The sequence below is a fragment of the Schistocerca americana genome, chromosome 7 (assembly GCF_021461395.2).
Source record: "Schistocerca americana isolate TAMUIC-IGC-003095 chromosome 7, iqSchAmer2.1, whole genome shotgun sequence".
NCBI classification, from domain to species: domain Eukaryota; kingdom Metazoa; phylum Arthropoda; class Insecta; order Orthoptera; family Acrididae; genus Schistocerca; species Schistocerca americana.
Window position 1 is genome coordinate 268767181 of NC_060125.1, and position 23507 is coordinate 268790687.

Consider the following 23507-nt stretch of genomic DNA (forward strand, 5'->3'; position numbering starts at 1 on the left):
TGGCCGTTAGAGCTAAGGAGAACTGTAGGATACTTTCACGGCCTGCCGAACTGTGACCAAGCTGAAGACAAGATGAAATTGGCGCTGAACGTAGAAGGAGAGTCATCTTCGTATTAGCGATGAGGTCGGAGAGCCCATATACGATCTAAAAATATCGACCAAGGTTATTTGTAAAGATTTGGAGGATAAAGAAGTTATTAGAAGGATGGAATAATGAGATCATAGTGCCAATGCAGAAAAAGGGGTCCAAGAGGATTGAAAAAAAAAATTACAGAGGAATGTCGCTACTAGAGGTCGGCTACAAGGTGGTGTTCAAATTCCTCCTCAAGAGCTTAAAAGAACAGATATTAAGTACAGTTGGAGGCTAACAAGTGGGAAGCGGGATTTAAAAGAGAAGAGGACGCATAGAACACATATTAAACCTGAAACAACTGATAGAAAATACTGCCTCAAAAAAAGACGGTAGTAATCATAGTAGTCTTATTGAACTTCACCAAGACTTATGAGTCCATCGACAGACAGACTCTTGAAAGGACGCTGTAGAACAGAGAACTAGATGATACTACCCTAGAACTAATAACGGAAATTTTGAGATTCAGAGGAGCCGTGTATGACATGTAAGTGTTTTGAGGTCATGACCGGTATCAAACAGGGAGACGGACTGTCACAATTTTTCGGCTCTGGACGAAGTAATCAGTCAGTGAAGAACAATAAACGACAAAAAACTGAAATAACATGCACGTACCTAGGGAACAAAAAGGATAATAGGGCCCAAGTGGACTGCATCATCTTTACGAACGACATAGCGTTACTGAGACGGATGAAGACGCAAAGATACAACACGAAAGCCTAAACAAGATAGCCAGAGAAGTGGGACTGAAGAGCGCCTACAACATGACAATGGTACTGGATGCAACTGAGGACTGGACAATACTGGAAGGTATCGTGCAATAGCGGACAAATTTAAATAGCCCAGGGGCTATACACTGAAGCTCCAAATGGACTGGTATAAGCATGCGTATTCAAATATAGAAATATGTAAACATGTTGCCTGGTCGGACGAGTCTCGTTTCAAATTGTATCGAACGGATGGAAATTTACGAGTATGGGTGCAACCTCTTGAATCCATGGACCCTGCATGTCAACAGGGGACTGTTCAAGCTGGTGGAGGCTCTCTAATGGTGTGAGGCGTGTGCGCTTGGAGTGATACGGGACCAATGATACGTCTAGAAACGACCTTGACAAGTAAGCATTCTGTCTGATCACCTGCATCCATTCATGTCCATTGTGCATTCCGACGAACTTGGGCTATTCCATCAGTACCATGCTACGACCCACACGTCCAGAATTGCTACAAGGTTGCTCCAGGGACATTCTTATGAGCTTAAACACTTCCGATGGCCACCAGACTTCCCAGACATGAAAATTATTGGGCATATCTGTGATGCCTTGCAACGTTCTGTCCAGAAGAGATCCCCACCCCCTCGTACTCTTATGGATTCATGGTGTCAATTTCCTCCAGTGCTATTTCAGACATTAGTCGAATCCATGCTACGTCGTGTTAAGGCATTTCTGCGTGCTCGCGGCCGGCCGCGGTGGTCTAGCGGTTCAGGCGCTCAGTCCGGAACCGCGGGAATCCTGCCTCGGGCATGGATGTGTGTGTTGTCCTTAGGTTAGTTAGGTTTAAGTAGTTCTAAGTTCTAGGGGACTTATGACCACAGATGTTAAGTCCCATAGTGCTCAGAGCCATTTGAACCATTTTGCGTGTTCGCGGGGCCCGACAGGATTTCAGGCAGGTGTACTAATTTTTTTGCTTCTACAGCGTACAACAGGAAGGAGCAGGAGCAGTGAGGGAATATTAGATAGGACCAGGAAGATGATGCAGTCTATTGTACGATCGGTATTATATGCGCCGGTGACGATAACACTGGGTAGAAATAATGCAGAACAACTACAGAATAAAGAGAGGAGAAAATACTATGCCCTAAAAGAGGTGGTGAGAAGGACGACCTGCATCAGACCACGACGACTATATCAGGAGAAATGGGATAGCGATATTCACATATGGAGATCGTGGTAGTATCGCGTACAGAAGATATAAAAGGGCAGAGCATTGGCGGAGCTGTCTTTTGTACTCAGGTGATTCGTGTGAAAAGGTTTCTGACGTGATTATAGTCGCACGACGGGAATTAACAGCTTTTGAACGCAGAATGGTAATTGGAGCTAGGCGCATGTGACATTCTACTTCGGAGATCGTTAGCGAATCAAATATTTCACTCTCCACAGTGCCAAGAGTGTGCCGAGATAACCAAATGTAAGACGTTTCCTCTCACCGCGGGCAGCGCATTGGCGGACAGACTTCATTTAACAACCGAGAGCAGCGGCGTTTGCGTAGAGTTGTCAGTGCTAAAAGACAAGCAACACTTCCTGAACTAACCTCAGAAATTAATGTGAGACGTACGACGAACGTATCCGATAGGTCGGCGCGACGAAATTAGGCGTTGATGTGCTATGGCAGCAGACGATCGACGCAAGTGCTTTTAGTAACAGCACGACATCGCCTGCAGTGCCTGTCTTGGGATCGTGACCATGTCAGTTGGATCCTAAATGACTGGAAAACATTGGCATGGTCCAATTTCAGTTGGTAAGAGCTGGTTGTTCGTCGAGTGTGATACATACCCTATGAAGCCATGGACCCAAGTTGTCAACAAGGCACTGTGCAACCTGGCGGTGGCTCCATAAAGGTTAGGGCTTGTTTGCAGGCAACTGACTAGACCCTTTGGTCCAACTGAACCGATCGCTGACTGGAAATGGTTATGTTTGCCTACTTGGAGACCATTTGCAGCCATTCATGGACTTCATGTTCCCAAACATGCTCAATGTCACGGATCCACACCTGTTCGCCATTGGTTTGAAGAACATTCTGGACAATTCGGGCGAATTATTTGGCCACCCACATCGCCCGACATATATCCCATCGAACATTTACGGGACATAATGGAGAGGTAATTTCATGCATAAAATCCTGCACCGACAACACTTTTGCAATTATGGACGTGTATAGACGCAGCTTGGCTCAACATTTCATCAGGGAACTTCCAACAACTTGTTGAGTCCATGCGACATCGTGTTTCTTCACTACGCTGGGCAAGATACTGGGAGGTATACCATGACTTTTGTCTCTTCAATGTATATACAGCTACAGTGAAAATACCACCACGATAAACTTGTTACCGATGTTCATATTTAAATGTTAAATACAATTGTAAAACATAAAAGATAAAAGAGAAGTTTCTTATTGTTGTTGTGGTCATCAGTCCTGAGACTGGTTTGATGCAGCTCTCCATGCTACTCTATCCTGTGCAAGCTTCTTCATCTCCCAATACCTACTGCAGACTACATCCTTCTGAATCTGCTTAGTGTATTCATTTCTTGGTCTCCCTCTACGATTTTTACCCTCCACGCTGCCCTCCAATACTAAATTGGTGATCCCTCGATGTCTCAGAACATGACCTACCAGCCAATCCGTTCTTCTAGTTAAATTGTGCCACAAGCTCCTCTTCTCCCCAATTCTATTCAATACCTCCTCATTAGTTATGTGATCTACCCATCTAATCTTCAGCATTCTTCTGTGGCACCACATTTCGAAAGCTTCTATTCTCTTCTTGTCCTAACTATTTACCGTCCATGTTTCACTTCCATACATGGCTACACTCCATTCAAATACTTTCAGAGACGACTTCCTCACACTTAAATCTATACTCGATGTTAACAAATTTCTCTTCTTCAGAAACGCTTTCCGTGCCATTGCCAGTCTACATTTTATATCCTCTCTACTTCGACCATCATCAGTTATTTTGCTCCGGAAATAGCAAAACTCCTTTACTACTTTAAGTTTCTCATTTCCTAATCGAATTCCCTCTGCATCACCCGACTTAATTCGACTACATTCCATTATCCTCGTTTTGCTTTTGTTGATGTTCATCTTATACCCTCCTTTCAAGACACTGTCCATTCCGTTCAACTGCTCTTCCCAGTCCTTTGCTGTCTCTGACAGAATTAACAATGTCATTGGTGAACCTCAAAGTTTTTATTTCTTCTCCATGGATTTTAATACCTACTCCTAGCTTTTCCTTTGTTTCCTTTATTGCTTGCTCAATATACAGATTGAATAACATCGGGGATAGGCTACAACCCTGTCTCACTCCCTTTCCAACCACTGCTTCCCTTTCATACCCGTCGCCTAGTATGACTGCCATCTGCTTTCTGTACAAATTGTAAATAGCCTTTCGCTCCCTGTATTTTACCCCTGCCACCTTCAGAATTTGAAGGAGAGTATTCCAATCAACATTGTCAAAAGCTTTCTCTAAGTCTACAAATGCTAGAAACGTAGGTTTGCCTTTCCTTAATCTTTCTTCTAAGATAAGTCGTAGGGTCAGTATTGCCTCAAGTGTTCCAACATTACTACGGAATCCATACTGATCTTCCCCGATGTCGGTTTCTATCAGTTTTTCCATTCGTCTGTAAAGAATTCGCGTTAGTATTTTGCAGCTGTGACTTATTAAACTGATAGTTCGATAATTTTCACATCTGTCAACACCTGCTTTCTTTGGGGTTGGAATTATTATATTCTTCTTGAAGTCTGAGGGAATTTCGCCTGTCTCATACATCTTGCTCACCAGATGGTTGAGTTTTGTCAGGACTGGCTCTCCCAAGGCTGTCAATAGACCTAATTGAATGTTGTCTATTCCGGGGGCCTTGTTTTGACTCAGGTCTTTCAGTGCTCTGTCAAACTCTTCACGCAGTATCATATCAAGGGGTTCTCCTTTCTCCAAAGGTCTCTTTAATTTTCCTGTAGGCAGTATCTATCTCACCCCTAGCGAGATAAGCCTCTACATCCTTACATTTGTCCTCTAGCCATCACTGCTTAGCCATTTTGCACTTCCTGTCAATATCATTTTTGAGAGGTTTGTATTCCTTTTTGCCTGCTTCATTTACTGCATTTTTATATTTTCTCTTTTCATCAACTAAATTCAATATTTCTTCTGTTACCCAAGGGTTTCTACTTGCTCTCGTCTTTTTACCTATTTGATCCTCTGCTACCTTCACTATTTCATCCCTCAAAGCTACCCATTCTTCTTCTACTGTATTTCTTTCCCCCATTCCTGTCAATTGTTCCCTTATGCTCTCCCTGAAACTCTGTACAACCTCTGGTTCTTCCAGTTTATCCAAGTCCCATCTCCTTAAATTCCCACATTTTTGCAGTTCCTTCAGTTTTAATCTACAGTTCATAACCAATAGATTGTGGTCAGAGTCCACATCTGCCCCTAGAAATGCCTTACAATTTAAAACCTGGTTCCTAAATCTCTGTCTTACCATTATATAATCTATCTGATACCTTTTAGTATCTCCAGAGTTCTTCCATGTATACAACCTTCTTTCATGATTCTTGAAACAAGTGTTAGCTATGATTAAGTTATGCTCTGCGCAAAATTCTACCAGGCGGTTTCCTCTTTTATTTCTTAGCCCCAATCCATATTCACCTACTATGTTTCCTTCTCTTCCTTTTTCTACTCTCGAATTCCAGTCACCCATGACAATTAAATTTTCGTCTCCCTTCACTACGTGAATAATTACTTTTACCTCATCATACATTTCATCAATTTCTTCGTCATCTACAGAGCTAGTTGGCATATAAACTTGTACTACTGTAGTAGGCGTGGGTTTCGTGTCTATCTTGGCCACAATAATGCGTTTACTATGCTGTTTGTAGTAGCATACCCGTACTCCTGCATTACCCCTATTTGATTTTGTATTTATAACCCTGTATTCACCTGACCAAAAGTCTTGTTCCTCCTGCCACCGAACTTGACTAATTCCCACTATATCTAACTTTAACATATCCATTTCCCTTTTTAAATTTTCTAACCTACCTGCCCGATTAAGGGATCTGGTATTCCACGCTCCGATCCGTAGAACGCCAGTTTTCTTTCTCCTGATAACGACGTCCTCTTTAGTAGTCCCCGCCCGGAGATCCGAATGGGGGACTATTTTACCTCCGGAATATTTTACCCAAGAGGACGCCATTATCATTTAATCATACAGTAAAGCTGCATGCCCTCGGGAAAAATTACGGCTGTAGTTTCCCCTTGCTTTCAGCCGTTAGCAGTGCCAGAACAGCAAGGCCATTTTGGTTAGTGTTACAAGGCCAGATCAGTCAGCCATCCAGACTGTGGCCCCTGCTGTGGTGTCACCGCCAGACACCACACTTGCTAGGTGGTCGCCTTTAAATCGCCCGCGGTCCGTTAGTATACGTCGGACCCGCGTGTCGCCACTATCAGTGATCGCAGACCGAGCGCCGCCACACGGCAGGTCTAGAGAGACTTCCTAGCACTCGCCTCAGTTGTAAAACCGACTTTGCTAGCGATGGTTCACTGACAAAATACTCTCTCATTTGCCGAGACGATAGTTAGCATAGCCTTCAGCTATGTCATTTGCTACGACCTAGCAAGGCGACATTACCAGTTACTATTGATATTATGAATAATGTACCGTCAAGAGCGACGTTCACCATTTATGGATTAAAGTTAAGTATTCCACCAGCTACGATCGTTTTTCCTAAATTCTAATTTCCTTGTCCTGTTCCAGACCTCACGCCAGCCTGCGTGAGCTAAAACGCGTGCCTTTCGGCTTCCTCTTGTAACCCGGTGTTGGCTCTCCTGCCAACCCACAACACCTGCAACTACTGAAAAGGCTGCTGCTGCTGCCCCTCTTCAGGAACCACACGTTTGTCTGGCCTCTCAACAGATACCCCTCCGTTGTGGTTGCACCTACGGTACGGCCATCTGTATCGCTGAGGCACGCAAGCCTCCCCACCAACGGCAAGGTCAATGGCTCATAGGGAGGAGGAGTTTCTTATTAACTAAAGTAAAATAAGCAGTCATAAAAATCACAGATTACTATACTCCGTTTGTATATTGATTGAAATAGCACAGACAATAATGACCACGATGTCCTGCACCTTCAACATAAAAAACAACAACACTCCGAAGTAAGTGTTAATAAAGGCTCATTTTTTCCACCGTGTATAAACTCTAGAGATTGATTATTGAGGCGATACGGAACAAGTAAGGTCTAATGAACTTACGACCGGATACGCACGGTTTCCAGCTTTATTACAGAGACTGCGGTGTAACATGCGCTGTACCATGCAGCCACTTTCCTATTATGCATGGTTTCCTCCTAAAGGATGGTACTGTCCCTAATATGTCATGCACAAGCAGTATGTCCGATTCACTTCCCTTGCTGACTCACCTTGTAGTGGATGTGATACAGCGTTGTACACAACGGTCCCGTATTCGAATCGAGAGCTTGCTGATATGGTGTTTACTTACGGGAAGGCAAATGGCAAAAGCGGCAGGCGGCAAGATTGTATCAGGAAACCTACCTCGCCGACAGCAACCACACCATTCAATGTTTGCAACCGTGTTTCGTCGTTTGTCTGAGACAGGTCGTTTCAGGAAGTAGGAAATCATGAAAGACGTGTCCGAAATGTGCAGACACCAGATCTGGAGGGAAATGTGATTAACATAGTGGAAGACCACTGCCATGTCAATACCAGATAGTTAGCCCGCCCGTACAGGGTACGCCAGACGGTCGTGTCGAATATTTTCCATGACAATTGTTACTACCCTTACCACTTACAGCGTGTACAGGGCTTGCTAGCAAGAGTTTGGTCACTGGTTTCTTCATCTGGCGACCACGATTCCGAGATTTGTCATCTAGCCTTTTCAAATCTGAGACCACCTTCACGCAAAGTGGTATCTCCAACTTTCATAACGGTCATACGTGGGATAATATGCAGAATCCCCATGGTATGGTGAGAGCGAATCATCAGCATTGATGCAGCCGGAATGTGTGGGTTGGGATAACTGGCGACCAGTCTTCCTTCGAAGTCGCCTAACAGCCCGGAACTAGTGACATTTTTTGCGGGTACTTTGCCTTTCCTGCTGGAAGAAGTGCCATTGATGATTCGTGATGGTGCTTCAGTCCACTTCGCCGTTAACGTCCGGACGTATGTCAATCGTATCTTCCCTGGTCAATGGATCAGACAAGGGGGTGTAGTTGCATGGTCTGCTCGTTCGTCGGATCTCAGCCCGTGCGATTTCTGGTTATGGGTCCATCTCAAAAGTATCGTGTACGCAGAGCCCATTCCAGATATTGAGAGACTAGCAGCGTAATCATGCTGCCTTTGACACTGTTCGGATGCAGCCTGGCCGCTGTGAACGTGTGAGTCAGAATATGCTATGGCACTTCACACAGTTTCAATGCATACTGTAAATGTGGCTGCCTGGTACAGCTCGTATTACACCGCAGTCTCTGTAACAAAATATTATTGACTAAATGGTATCTAGCATGGAAACCACGCATTTCCCGACGTTTCATTACACCTTTTTTTCCGTATACTCTCATCGATCAATCCCTAGAGTTTGTACACGGTTGAAAAAATCATCCTGTAGACAAAGGAGTTAGGATTCGTGCCTCGCACAAAGCTGCCCCTGTGCCCTCGGCCGTGCCTCCCCCCCCCCCACCCCCCCCTTCCCATCGCCCCTCTCTGACCAGCGGCAGACACGGAAGGCTCGACCGCCTCGCGCTCACGTATAGCCCGTTATGAGAGCGCCGACATTCCGCCGGGACGGCCCCTGAATTGGCCAGCTCCTGCCGGAATATTAGCTCCCGTCCTCCATCCTGCCGGGAAATTGCCTCCGCCAAAGGTATTTCGCACGACCGGAAGCAGGAATAAAACGGGGACCGCCGGAAACGATGTGCGGTAATTGCGCCGGACTCGGCTGCGCGTCAGGAACCCAACTGTGCAGACGATTCTGACCCACGTAACGAGCTTCACACGGCTCTGTTCCGGGAGAACTGTCACGTAAATTAACAACGTTACATACATTCGGAATACTAGCAAGTAAACTTCAATCTTTTCGTTCACTTCTTTTTATTTAGTCGCTGCATCGATGATGAGGCCATTTCACTGAAAACGGTTGGCCTGAAAATTTTCAGCTAATAATAGAATTTTTTTCGCTATACTCGATCTCCTGCAACATTACAGACATATGTGGCTTTTTGCAGGAGTCTATCCTCCGTGGAACGATACTACACTGTCCAGTCACATTAGTGTGATCACCTGTCGAAAGCCAGAATGTCCATCTTTTGCAGCGCTGAACACAGCGATAGCTGCAGGAAGAGAGTCAGTAAGGTTCTGGAAGGTATGTGAAGGCATGTCGATTCCAGTTGCGTGGTTTCGTGCGATACAAAGGACTTCTACCATGTGGTGTTCTTCCCTCTGCCTCTCCCGACGACAGTCTAACATTCTCTGCCGTTCTGAGAATGAAAACATGGTCGAGGGAGGCTGTATTCTTTTTATTGTCTCTATGGTTGCCTTTTTTCAACCTTTGGTCATTTTCAAGCACGTATCTTCAGCTTATAACTTAATTTTACTTTATAATATATCGCTAGTACATGCATTAAAATGTAGAATGAGGCTGAAAGCTTACGACACGTAATTGAAAATGTCCAAAAGTTGAAAATGGCCAACCCCACAGATAATAATAAGAATACAGGCTACCTGGAACATGCCCTCATTCTCAGAAGACGCTGAGGCTGTGGAGCCTCACAAAAACGAAATTCTAAAATCCACTGCCGTCTTCATATCGGCTGTACCAGGTTGAACCATGGTTTCTTAATGCGTAATGAACCACCCCCCTTTTGTGGTTGCGCGGCCCCCTCACGGTGCTCTATACTTTATGGAACGCCCCCAGAGTTTGGCGCTTTGCTCAAAAAATGCTCTCCCAGCTTTCTTGTTCTTCGCGTTAGTGGACGACCCTTACACCATTACGTCTGACCTCAGTTTTCTTCATGAAAGCGGTCTGTCCTCCCAGATTTAAGTACCTGCATTTCCTTCCAGAACTGGAATGCCTTGGTTGGTGCTGGCGTTGGTTTGGGAGACTTTGGCCTTGCCTCCATGCCAGCCAGGTTTTCACCCTTTTCACTTCATTTTGTCTGGTGTTTTGAGCCGTTTTGTTTCCCCTTTCCTGGGACTTCTTCAACTGGTGTTGTCCCAGTTGTATCACGATCATAGTATGGTGTGGGGGTCGGGAAGAGTTGACAGTGGTGCTGGCTCTCACCGCGCGTAGCGCCATTGGGGCGCCCCCCGCTCTCGCCCTTCCCCACCTCCCACCTCCTCCTCCCCTCGCCCCTCCTGTTCTTGACTCTTTCTGCCACCCCAACGTTCCTTTTACCTCTTCATTTGCCTATTTTCCTTTCCCATTCACTGAACTGCTCTATTTGTGTTGTTATTCTCTTAGTCTCTGCCACGTGAGGTCTTGGGACCTATGACCTCCCAGTCTGCTTCCTCACCCCCCCCCTCCCCACCCCCCACACCGTCAATTAACCAGCCAACCAATTCAATCGATGGTATGAACAGCTCGTTCGAGGTGGTCCCACAGATTCTCGATTGGGCTTACATTCAGGGAATTTGGTGGCCACAGGAACACAGTAAATTTATTTTTGTGCTTGTCAAGCTATGCATTTACACTGCGACCTGTGTGACATGTTGCGTTGTCCTGCAGGCAGATGCCCATGTTGCCGAGGAAGAACAAACTACGTGAGGAGTAGGACATTGCCAACAAAGATAGATACACTACTGCCCATTAAAACTGCTACACCAAGAAGAAATGCAGACAATAAACGGGTATTCACTGGACAAATAAATTATACTAGAACTGACATGTGATTACATTTTCACGCAATTTGGGTGCATAAATCCTGAGAAATCAATACCCAGAACAACCACCTCTAGCCGCAATAACGGCCTTGATAAACTGTTCGTGCAGATGGTTGTTGTCTTGCAAATGTCCCCATCTGTTGACTCAGGGATCGAGACGTGGCTGCACGATCTGTTACAGCCATGCGGATAAGATGTCTGTCATCTCGACTGCTATTGATACGAGGCCGTTGGGATCCAGCACGGCGTTCCGTATTACCCTCCTGAACCCACCGATTCCATATTCTGTTAACAGTCATTGGATCTCGACCAACGCGAGCAGTAATGTCGCGATACGATAAACCGCAATCGCGATAGGCTACAATCCGAACTTCAACAAAGTCGGAAACGTGATGGTACGCATTTCTCCTCCTTACACGAGGCATCACAACCACGTTTCACCAGGCAACGCGGGTCAACTGCCGTTTGTGTATGAGAAATTGGTTTGAAACTTTCCTCATGTCGGTACGTTGTAGGTGTCGCCACGGGCGCCAACCTTGTGTGAATGCTCTGAAAAGCTGATCATTTGCATATCACAGCATCTTCTTCCTGTCGGTTAAATTTCGCGCCTGTAGCACGTCACCTTCGTGGTGCAGCAATTTTAATGGCCAGTAGTGTAGTTACTTGATCCATTGTGCCTTACAGAATGAGGAGATCACTTGGGGAATGCTACGAACTGGACTCTTCGAGGATTGTTCAAAGGCGTTTGCTTTCAAATACTTCACGCCACTGGTGCATAAAACGTAATTCATCTGAAAAAAACCACTCAGTGGCTTGCAAATTCCAGCCTTTGTCAAGAATGCACAGCGTCTATGAACCAGCCACCTGTTGCCGAGGCAACGTTCTCTGAACAGTCGTTGACAAGACGCTATTGGTAGCGCCATGGTTCACGTGGCTGGTCAGTTGCTGAACAGTTGCATGTCAATTCTCCTGTACGTATTTCCGCAGCTGTCATTAATGCCTGTCATCTATGACCTGTGGTGCATCACAGTTGCCTCCGCACTGATTTTGGATAGCACCATTTTGCCATGCATGGTATACTTCTATCACGGAGGCACGCGAACTGTTTTTACAAACTTAGCCATTTCGGAAATTCTTGCACCCGTGCCCCGAAAGCTAATGATGATGCCCTTTTAGGTGTCATATAATTCACTCTGTTTCCGCATTACGACAACGACTGCACTGTTTACCATGTACCCCGCCCCCTCCAAACCCTCCTCCCCTCCCTGTCATACTTTAATACTTTAAAATTACTGTACGTTGTATTCATTTCGGATCTCCAGCCGGAACATCTCGAAATCTGGACACAATATTTCGGGGTCCATATGGCAGTCATCTTCAGGTGAGTAGGCCTTCACACTATCTCGCCTGAACTGAAATCTAACACGCTGTGGCTGTTCCTTTATACACCGACCGTGGGTCCACCGCGCGTGTGAGAAAATAACTGCCCCCTAGCGACACGCACAACAGCGCACCAGTGGGGAAAACTCGCAGAAACGATAAATCGACAACAAACATTACTGACAGTTTTGAAAGACCGAGACAAGGACCGTTGTTTCTTAATATCAAACAGAACAGGGTTCCAACTCTTACTTAAAGGATGCCATTTATCTCAGTTTATAATATTGTCAAATAGCCGGATTTCAATGACAGTCCCAATACCGCGACGCAGGGGCAAACACTTGTGTCTCATAGTACAACGTTTTATGTCCTTCCGTAAGATAATGTTCCGCCACCGCACATTTTTCTGGCTGAAATAAACGCATATGGCGATGATGCTCCACGTAACGATTCTGGACTGTACGAATTGTTCCAATACAGACTCCCCCGGAATGGCAGGGAATCTTGTAGACTCCAGGCTTTCTCAAACCTAAATCATCCTTCACTGAGCCCAGCAAGGTTCTGGTCTTAGCAGGAGGACGGAATACACTTTTAATATTAAATTTCTTTAACATTTTACATATTTTTGAAGATATGCTCCCCGCAAAACGTAGGAATGCCTCCGATTTGCTTGTATCTCCCTTTGGTTCCCGCGGAGGTCAAATCTGTAGAGCACGACGTATCTGATCGTTAATACACTCCTGGAAATTGAAATAAGAACACCGTGAATTCATTGTCCCAGGAAGGGGAAACTTTATTGACACATTCCTGGGGTCAGATACATCACATGATCACACTAACAGAACCACAGGCACATATACACAGGCAACAGAGCATGCACAATGTCGGCACTAGTACAGTGTATATCCACCTTTCGCAGCAATGCAGGCTGCTATTCTCCCATGGAGACGATCGTAGAGATGCTGGATGTAGTCCTGTGGAACGGGTTGCCATGCCATTTTCACCTGGCGCCTCAGTTGGACCAGCGTTCGTGCTGGACGTGCAGACCGTGTGAGACGCCGCTTCATCCAGTCCCAAACATGCTCAATGGGGGACAGATCCGGAGATCTTGCTGGCCAGGGTAGTTGACTTACACCTTCTAGAGCACGTTGGGTGGCACGGGATACATGCGGACGTGCATTGTCCTGTTGGAACAGCAAGTTCCCTTGCCGGTCTAGGAATGGTAGAATGATGGGTTCGATGACGGTTTGGATGTACCGTGCACTATTCAGTGTCCCCTCGACGATCACCAGTGGTGTACGGCCAGTGTAGGAGATCGCTCCCCACACCATGATGCCGGGTGTTGGCCCTGTGTGCCTCGGTCGTATGCAGTCCTGAATGTGGCGCTCACCTGCACGGCGCCAAACACGCATACGACCATCATTGGCACCAAGGCAGAAGCGACTCTCATCGCTGAAGACGACACGTCTCCATTCGTCCCTCCATTCACGCCTGTCGCGACACCACTGGAGGCGGGCTGCACGATGTTGGGGCGTGAGCGGAAGACGGCCTAACGGTGTGCGGGACCGTAGCCCAGCTTCATGGAGGCGGTTGCGAATGGTCCTCGCCGATACCCCAGGAGCAACAGTGTCCCTAATTTGCTGGGAAGTGGCGGTGCGGTCCCCTACGGCACTGCGTAGGATCCTACGGTCTTGGCGTGCATCCGTGCGTCGCTGCGGTCCGGTCCCAGGTCGACGGGCACATGCACCTTCCGCCGACCACTGGCGACAACATCGATGTACTGTGGAGACCTCACGCCCCACGTGTTGAGCAATTCGGCGGTACGTCCACCCGGCCTCCCGCATGCCCACTATACGCCCTCGCTCAAAGTCCGTCAACTGCACATACGGTTCACGTCCACGCTGTCGCGGCATGCTACCAGTGTTAAAGACTGTGTTGGAGCTCCGCATGCCACGGCAAACTGGCTGACACTGACGGCAGCGGTGCACAAATGCTGCGCAGCTAGCGCCATTCGACGGCCAACACCGCGGTTCCTGGTGTGTCCGCTGTGCCGTGCGTGTGATCATAGCTTGTACAGCCCTCTCGCAGTGTCTGGAGCAAGTATGGTGGGTCTGACACACCGGTGTCAATGTGTTCTTTTTTCCATTTCCAGGAGTGTATAACCATTCTGCGTGAACACAGCTTTTAGATCGTCCAGTTGCTGTGTGAAACTACCTGCATCTGAGATGGCGTAAGCTCTTCTTACCAATGTACGTAGGATCCTGTTGCGTTGGTACGATGGTTGACAACTTGATGCATGAAGATATCGGTCCGTATGCGTGGGCTTGCGATGAACACTATGTGCCAATGTCCCATCATCCCTCCTGTAGACCAAGACATCTAAAAACGGAAGTTTTCCATTCTTTTCAACTTCCATCGTGAACTTAATATTGAGATGCAGGCGATTAAAATGTTCTAGGAAGTGATTTAGGGCATCCCTCCCATCGTCGACGTATCTCCAGAAGCAAGTTGGTTTTAAGAACGCGGTCTAAAACGCCATGACCTTAAAATCCTCCATAAACAAATTGGCGACTATGGGGGATAATGGACTCCCTATAGCCACTCCGTCAGTTTGTTCAGGGTCTTTGTCATTAAATAAAAAATATTGATGTTGTGTCTCTGTTTACCAGAGTCCCTCTTGAAGATTCTTTGCAGTTGTTTGGTGAAAAATTGGACGAAGAAACAACTAAGCTTTGTCGCCATGTGTTGAGATCGACGTGTTTTTTTATAGCCTTCGTTAAGCACCAAAATGTATAATACAGAGAAACCGCACTAGTCCGAACTAAGTGGACGAGTCCCAGTCCGAGTTAATGAAAGTCAGAATTACATACATGTTTTTCAAAACAGTTACCTGGAGCTACGTTTAAAAACGTAATATAGTCTGCATGAAGTGGTTAAATAAATACTAGACTAACTATCTGCCCTGATGTCATGTGTATTATCTGGAATAGACTGTGCGAAAGACATATTTCTCTCTTCTATTTCTTTGCGAAGGGTTCAACATTTGCAACAGCTGCGCTTAACTTTTCTCCACACACTTTTATGTTATGAGACGTTACACCAGTTACGGAATATGAACAGCCAATAGCACTAGTATTGGAGTTTGTTTGGCCTAATCTATCTGCAGATCTTTCACTGCAGCTTTCAGTTCTATTCCTCTTGCAGGAATTCGGACACAGCATTGTTGTTTCTAACAGGCGTGCACGACATCACCAATGGTGCCTAGTTTTGGTCCAGTTGTCCGTTCTTGTTTCCCGAATAGACCATCTTGTTTTAGCATAATTTCAAAAAGTTGAGTTAGCAATGTCGGATCTTGTCATAACTCTATGGACAGAAAAATCGGCTTGGATTTTATCAAAAATACTCATTAATGTCCTAAACTTGATTATTTGTATTTACTCTCGATTTCCTGTCGACAGATCGCAGTTCGTAGGTAACTGACGAAAAGTCATCTAGTATGATCGAAGTGATATCTGGCGTTTCCCAAGGATGTGGCCTCTGCTCTTCCCAAGCTGTATAAAGGATTCAGGAGACAATCTGAGCAGCTTTCTGAGATTGTTTGCAGATGACACAGTCATTTACCATCCAGTAATGTCACCAGAAGATCAAAACCAACTTCAAAATGATTTAGGCAAGCTACCTGTACGGCCTGAAAAGTGACAATTGGTCCGAAAGTGTGAGGTCATCCACGTGAGTGTTAAAAGAAAAGTGTTACATTTTGGATACACGATAGGTCACACAAATATGAAGCTCTCAATTCATCTAAATATCTGTGGAATTACAATTACGAATAACTTAAATTCGAACGATCGCATAGGTTATGTTGTGGGGAAGGCAAACCAAAGACTGTGTTTTTATTGGCAGGTTTGCTAAGGAGACTATATACACTACTGTACAGTAATGGGATCCTTACGAGATTGGTTTTATCTCCAGGACATCAAATAACTTCAAAAAAGGGCAGTTCGTTTTGTATTATCGCGGAATAGGGGAGAGAGTGTCACGGATATGATAACCGAGTACGGGTGGCAATCATTAAAACAAAGGCGGTTTTGGTTGCGCTGAGATCTTTTCACGAAATTTCAACTTCCAACGTTCTCCACCGATTAGGAAAATAATTTGCTAGCAACCGTTGATACAGGAGAAATGATCAATGTAATAAAATTAGAGAAATCGAAATTCGGGGGGAAAGATTGAGGTGTTCGTTTCTCCAGCACGCTGTTACAGAGTGGACAGGTAGTGAAACGATGTGAAAGTGGTTCGATAACCCTTCTGTCTGGCACGTAAGTGTGAATTGCAGAGTGGTGATATAGATGTAGATGTGTAGATGTACTCCTGAAACCTGCCTGTTATTCAGCAATTTCAGTTCTTGATATTGAAACCTGTGGCCTGCTCTCGTCTTAAGGGAGTTCTCCATTTCTTTTACTCGTGGTGACTTCTGGTATAGAATCGGCGTGATATAGACGAAGATACACTCTCCACAGTGTGTCTAATATTGAGAGGAAAGCTGCTTTTGGCCGGCCAGGGTCTACTCCACTGAGCAGGTATTGTAACGCGTAGGCATCGGGTGAGGTCAAACCAATTTATTTACTGTGATTTTTAATTTCATCGTATGGCTAAGGCCCCCCGTCGGGCAGACCGTTCGCCGGGTGCCGGTCTTTCAATCTGACGCCACTTCGGCGACGTGCAGTCAATGAGAAGGATAGAATGATGATGAGGACAGCACAACACCTAGTCCCTGGGTGGAGATAATTCCCCGACCCAGCCGGAAATCGAACCCAGGCCCAGAGGTCAGACAATCCGTCACGCTGACCATTCAGCTACCGGGGGCGGACATTTACTGTGATGAAGGTTGGTTGTACGTGAAAGATTAGTTTGGAATGTCTGTTACTATCACTCCATGCGTAGGTATTGCTTAATTCAATTTCGTGCTATTATAAATTCGTTTATGTTTTCATGGAGTTCTCTTTTTCAAGGAATTTGGATTACGTATCTCAGATGATATGGCTTTGGTTTGTAAAGTGGAATACACGTTGGAATATCGAAGGGGGTTGTAAAATTCTTCTGTTTCCTTTAAACTCAATATAAATTTACGTCTCAAGAACTCATTTACCAGAACCATATCTTATTTGCAGTTGATGTGTTTGAATATGCCACACTTGTAAGACGCTATCTTGTGGTGATACACGACTTAAATACACGAGTCACATTCACTCTGAGGGATCGCCACTCGTCACAGAGCTGACACGGGAATTATAATCAACAGTAAGTATAATTTCTCTGCAAGCAAGTTAGGTTGCAGGTGGTGATAAAAGATAGGTCGTCGGTGATGCCGAGTTGCTAACTTCTGGCACGGGATATCGTGTTCTATCAACTCACTACAAATGGCCTTGTCTACATGAACACATCGATTCTTGTCAGATCACTGAAATTAAGCAACGCCGGGTGTGACCGGTAGTTATATAGGTGACCGCACGGGTACGTCACACGCGATTGGCGATTTTCCCTTCGCTACAGGGGTTATGGCATAAAGCTCATGATTACCAGACTCTGGGTCAATGTCCTGTACTAAATTCTAAACGTCTTCGCAGTCTTTCATGGAGTGAGGGCTTATGACACTGCTGATGGTAATCCGTCCATCGGATGAGAACGATAAGCTCTACGGTCCCCTTGGTTATCTTCGGGAAGAGTAGCCTATGTTGTGGCACTGGGTTCCACTCTCTCCCTCCTCTCAACATCTCGAACACAAAAATGACACTACACTACACACAAACTCATTACAGTCGTCTACAATTATGAGGTAAACTTAAAACAAAAATTTGACGCTTCGCGAAGGAAAAGGGTCAGTGTGCTCGAGAGATAGGAAAAGACTTTCCAGTTAGGCGACAGTACCTGCCCTTCGTGCTCTCCCAGCCAATCATGCCATAAGACTCCACTTTTTAAGGACTCACTTATCTATTGTTGTATGTCGCACGAAGCGAGTTTATACTGAAATTTATCTTTTTGTTGACTATTTCTTGGGCTCTGAATTTATTTATACACATAAGCGGAGACTGCCCCTCTGCACAGCCTAGCGCTACAAAGCGGAAAGCTAACCCATGGTCAAAGTAACAATTTCATTTAAGTGCTGCGTACACATACCAAATATACAGGCCCACACTTCTCTCCGCTGCGCTGGATTCATGACAGTGTGTGCTGTGTAAATATTTTCTACTAGGTTGCGAGTCAGATTGCGTTAACGTACTTCTTCTCTTGTCCAGTAGATATTTTCATTTTGCATCCGTTCATAATGTCAAAACTTATATGTCACTATCTATGAGAGAATACTAAACTTCTTTTTAAATACACATACAACTGTCACTCATAACAATATTGGTTACCGTATTGTACTGTATGACAATTTAACACACTTTTAAGCGAACACAGAGACGGAATCTAAGACAATTGGTCGTGTGAGCTTCAACAGGAACACTGACGAGGCTTTGAATTTGTTACGTATTTATAACCAACAATTATATAAGGAGCGATTAAAAAGTTTCTGAGGGCTTTCTGCAGCGTATATGCAACATAGAGCGACTCCGATGCTGGTATATAAGCAACAACATGTAGGCATTGGATTACTGTGACATTCGTGTCTTTCCGACGAGCGGGCGGTAAATGCGGAAACGTAAACTGTCGTCGTCGCCGTCGTTGTTGTTATTGTTGTTGTTGTTGTGGTTAAGACTGGTTTGATGCACATTTCCATGCTAGTCTATCCTGTACGAGCCTCTTAATCTCTGAATAACTACTTCAACCTTCACCCTTCTCAATCTTCTTACTGCATTCATCTCCTGGTCTCCCTCTACAATTTTTACGCCCCACATTCCCTCCAATACTAAACTGGTGATCCCTTGGTGTCTCATATTGTGTTCTATCAACCGATCCCTTCTTTTGGTCAAGCTGTGCTAGAAATTTCTTGTCTCCCCATTTCTATTCAGTACCTGCTCATTAGTTACGCGATCGGCCCATCTAATCTTCAACATTCTTTTGTAACACCACGTTACAAAAGCTTCTGTTTTATATTTGATTAAACTGTTTAACGTCCATCTTTCTCTTCCACATGTGGCTACACTCCAGACACTCTCACGAAAGACTTCCTATATTCGATGTTAGCAAATGTCTCTTCTTCAGAAATTTTTTTCTTGCCATTGACAGTCTACATTTTATATCCTCTCTACTTCGGCCCTCTTCAGTTATTTCCTGCTCGAGTACCAAAACTCATCTACTACTTTAAGTGTCTTGTTTCCTAACCTAATTCCCTTAGCATTACCTGATTTAATTCGTCTATCTTCCATTGTCCTTTTGTTTCTTTTGTTGATATTCATCTTATATATTCCTTTAAAAACAGTGTCCATTTCGTCCAACTGCTCTTCCAAGTCCTTTCCTGCCTCTGACAGACAATGTCATCGACAAACCTCAAAGTTTTTATTTCTTCTCCCTGAGCTGTTAATTCATACTCCAAACTGTTCTGTGGTTTCCTTTACTGCTTGTCCAACATAGAGATTGAAAAACATCTGGGACATTCCCTTCTCAATCACGGCTTCCCTTCCATGCCCCTCGACTCTTATAACTGCCATCTGATTTCTGTAGAAGTTGTAAACAGCGCTTCGTTCCCTTTATTTAATCCCTGCTACCTTCAGAATTTCAAAGACAGCACTCCACTGAACATTGCTAAAGACTTTTTGTAAGTCTACAAATGCTATAAACATAGGTTTGTCTTTCCTTAACCTATCTTCTAAGATAAGTCGTACGATCAGTATTGCCTCGCGCGTTTCTACATTCCCCAAGGCCGGTTTCTACCAGTTTTTCCATTCTTCTGCGAAGAATCCGTCTTAGTATTTTGCAGCCATGACTTATTAAACTGATAGTTCGTTAATTTTCTCACCTGTCAACAACTGCCTTCTTTGGAATTGAGATTACTACATTCTTCTTGAAGTGTAGGGGTATTTATTCTGTCTCATACATCTTGCGCATCAGATGGAAGAGTTCTGTCATGGCTGACTCCTCCATCGTTATCAGTAATTCTTACGGAATATCATCTACCCCAGGCCCTTGTTTTGGCTTCGATCTTCCAGAGCTCTGTCAAATTCTTCTCGCAGTTTCATATCTTCCATCTCAACATCATCTACCTCGTCTTGTATGTCTATAATACTGTATTCAAGTTCATCTCCCTTATACCATTCACCTTTCCCCGTTATGCTTAAGACTGGTTTTCCATTTGAGCTCTTGATATTCATACAGCTGCTTCTCTTTTCCCCAAAGGCCTCTTTAATTTTCCTGTAGGCGGTACCTATATTTCCCCCAGTGAAATATGCTTCTAAATACTTACATTTGTCCTCTAGCCGTTCTTGCTTAGGCAACAGCCTTGCCGCAATGGATACATCGGTTCCCGTCAGATAACCGAAGTTAAGCGCTGTCGGGCGTGGCCGGCACTTGGATGGGTGACCATCCGGGCCGTCATGCTCTGTTGCCACTTTTCGGGGTGCAATCAGCCTCGTGACGCCAATTGAGGAGCTACTCGACCGAACAGTAGTGGCTTCGGTCAAAGAAAACCATCAAAACGACCGGGAGAGCAGTGTGCTGAAGGCACACCCCTGCTTTTGGCATCCTCAGCTGAGGATGACACGGCGGTCGGATGGTTCTGATGGGCCACTTGTGGCCTGAAGACGGAGTGCATTTTTGCTTAGCCATTTTACGTGAACTACTGCGATGTTATTGCCAAATGCGTCCAAACAGAACCAACAAGCTGTTATTCTTCTCTTCGCTGCCTAAGGACCAACAGTCAGACACCCATCGGCGATTGAAGATTGTTTATGGAGCAGTGAAGGCGAAACATCGGGAAAGACTGCGACAAGGGGTGATGCTGCTTCATGATAACTCACATCTCCATATTGCAAATGCCGTAACTCCCAAGTAACGGCAATCCAAGTGCGAGACATTCGAGCACCCGCCCTGTGGTCTTGACCTCTACCCAAGCTATTATCACGCCTCCATGGATATGCAGGAAGCAGTCACGGATTTATTGACAGAGCAGGGGACGGTGTTTTACCAAAAGATATCTTCTACCTGAGCGTTGATGGGATCGTAGCCTCAATGCTCGCAATGGTTTTGACGGACTGGCGTACCTATTCCGGAATCTACGGCCTCCTAACAGAATTTTTTTGATAACCTCTTATACATGCGTTACTCATTGTCGTCCACAGGTGAAGCAAATGGGAACAGGGGGATGCGTTCAACATTTTACAGTAAATGAGATTAGCACGAATGATGTCTGATACAGAAAGGCGGCACTACATTTCACGATAATAACTGATCCGAATTATCGCGAATCCGGACTGATGATGTCCGAACTACTACTGTAATTTTTTAGTTACTGTCCAGTGCGAACGGATTTAAATCTCGGTGGCCTTAGAACAATGCAAACGTTTATAGCTCACAGAAAGCTGACACAGAATGTGCGAGATAACACTGGCAAGGCGATACGAGTTATCAGCAAGACAAGGGTGCGCCGTTGTTTCGCAGGCAGATTATCTGCGGCGAGCGCTCAGATAACAGGCGGCCGCTATCGCAAGCCGGCGCGCGATACCGACCTGTGATGACCAGCGGGTTGGTACACGGCGCCATCAGGTCGAGGTCCTTGCACGTCACGTTGCCCAGCTCGCTGCTGTTGTCCCACGTGGGGCCCAGCCACGTGAGGCGGAAGCAGTACGTGTCCTCCAGCCTCACCGAGCCTGTAAACCAAGCAGGAAACCGCTCATCTCTCACTGTGAAAACACACTTAACAAGGTGTTCTTAGTCGGACAAGCATCAACAGGGGGTGGAAAAAAATACGAAAACTCAGAAAACACAACACATTACCCTGCCTAATACGGTGTAGGAAACCCGCTGCCTTTCAAAACAGCGTACAGTCGTCTCGGAGTGGTTAAATATGAGTCCTGTATGGTTTTCAAGGGAATCTTACACCTTTATTCCTCCGAAACAGTAGCATTTTCAGGTAACGATGATGGAAGTGGACAGCGGGGGAGATCGGACTTTCCTCCCTGAGGTCACAAAACCAGTTCTAGACGATCCGAGCTGTGTGAACAGGAGTCCCATCGTCTTTGAACACAACGTCATTGCTGTGGAAACAGTCATTGTCCCATAGGTTGGACTTGATCGATCAAAATGCCCACATAATTCGTTGCTGTAATGCGACATAACAGAGTGCTCATGGGGCCCATGGAATACCACGATATGGCTGCCCAATTCATCATTGAAGCCCCGTCATGTTTCACTCTTAGGACGTAAGCTCAGCTGGGAGTAGGGAACAATACATATACTTAAAAATCGCAAATGAATCACGATAAATCTACAAATGCACAACGACGCTGGTAGATTACCTGTATGTTCACTTCTTAACTTACACCGTTCTTTCTCCACCAAGAACATTGCAATCATGGATGGGAGAAGAACTGTCAGGGGATTGAAAATCAAACATCTTGTGAGAATGTTCCAAGAACTTCCTTTAAAGTTAATCAATTTTAGAACTACGATGATTCACTGACAGAGTTGCAGGAATAGCCGCGCTCGTTAGCATGCCGTTTCCGTGATACGGGAGCAGGCGCCCCCGCCGTGGATCGAATCTGGCGAGCGGATGAATGATGAGGGTCGCTGTACCACCTAGCCTGAATTTCGTTTTTAGGCAGTTTCCCACATCCGAGTAACTGAATAGTGAGGTGACACACGTCCCGCCTCAGTTACACGATCTGCAAACTTTTACAAAATGTTTGCATATTTTCACGTGGGCAGGAAAAAGAAAGGATAATCCAGTTATAGAGAAGCTCTATTCCCTAATCGTTTTTGTATCTAGCTATTCCACGTGCCCTGAAACAACTATGCTAACGCATAAAATCCCAGAACAATATGTTGTACTAAATTCCTGGGATATTTGAAATAAGAAAAATGTCTAAGCTAATTTTCACTGTTTTGAGTTTGCTGTCGAAACACAAGCTTAACACACTGCATTTCAAAGTAACAACCATACTTTTCACATAAATTAATGGACTGCTAGAGATATCAATTTAACTGGCGGTTGGGGTTAATTGACACGAAGTTCGGCCATATAAGTGATCTGATCTAGATCGCAGTGTTTAGTTATAAATGTTCTAACTACGCTCAACATCAGTTTTGTTACCGTTTCAACGAAATCTCATGTAATTCCTATAAAATCTCTCTCTCTCTTCACAATTCGCCCGACTTCACACTTCTTAATACAGCTCGTGCC

At 45.2% G+C, this 23507-nt stretch overlaps 1 protein-coding gene across 1 annotated transcript in view; it reads right to left on the minus strand.

The window, feature by feature from the left end:
* LOC124622644 overlaps positions 1–23507 on the minus strand; it is a 162795-nt gene that overhangs the window by 88792 nt on the left and 50496 nt on the right. Inside the window, exon 2 of the mRNA XM_047148424.1 lies at positions 21835–21975. Within this exon, the coding sequence (XP_047004380.1) occupies positions 21835–21975 (141 nt within the window). The remainder of the gene's footprint in view (positions 1–21834; positions 21976–23507) is intronic.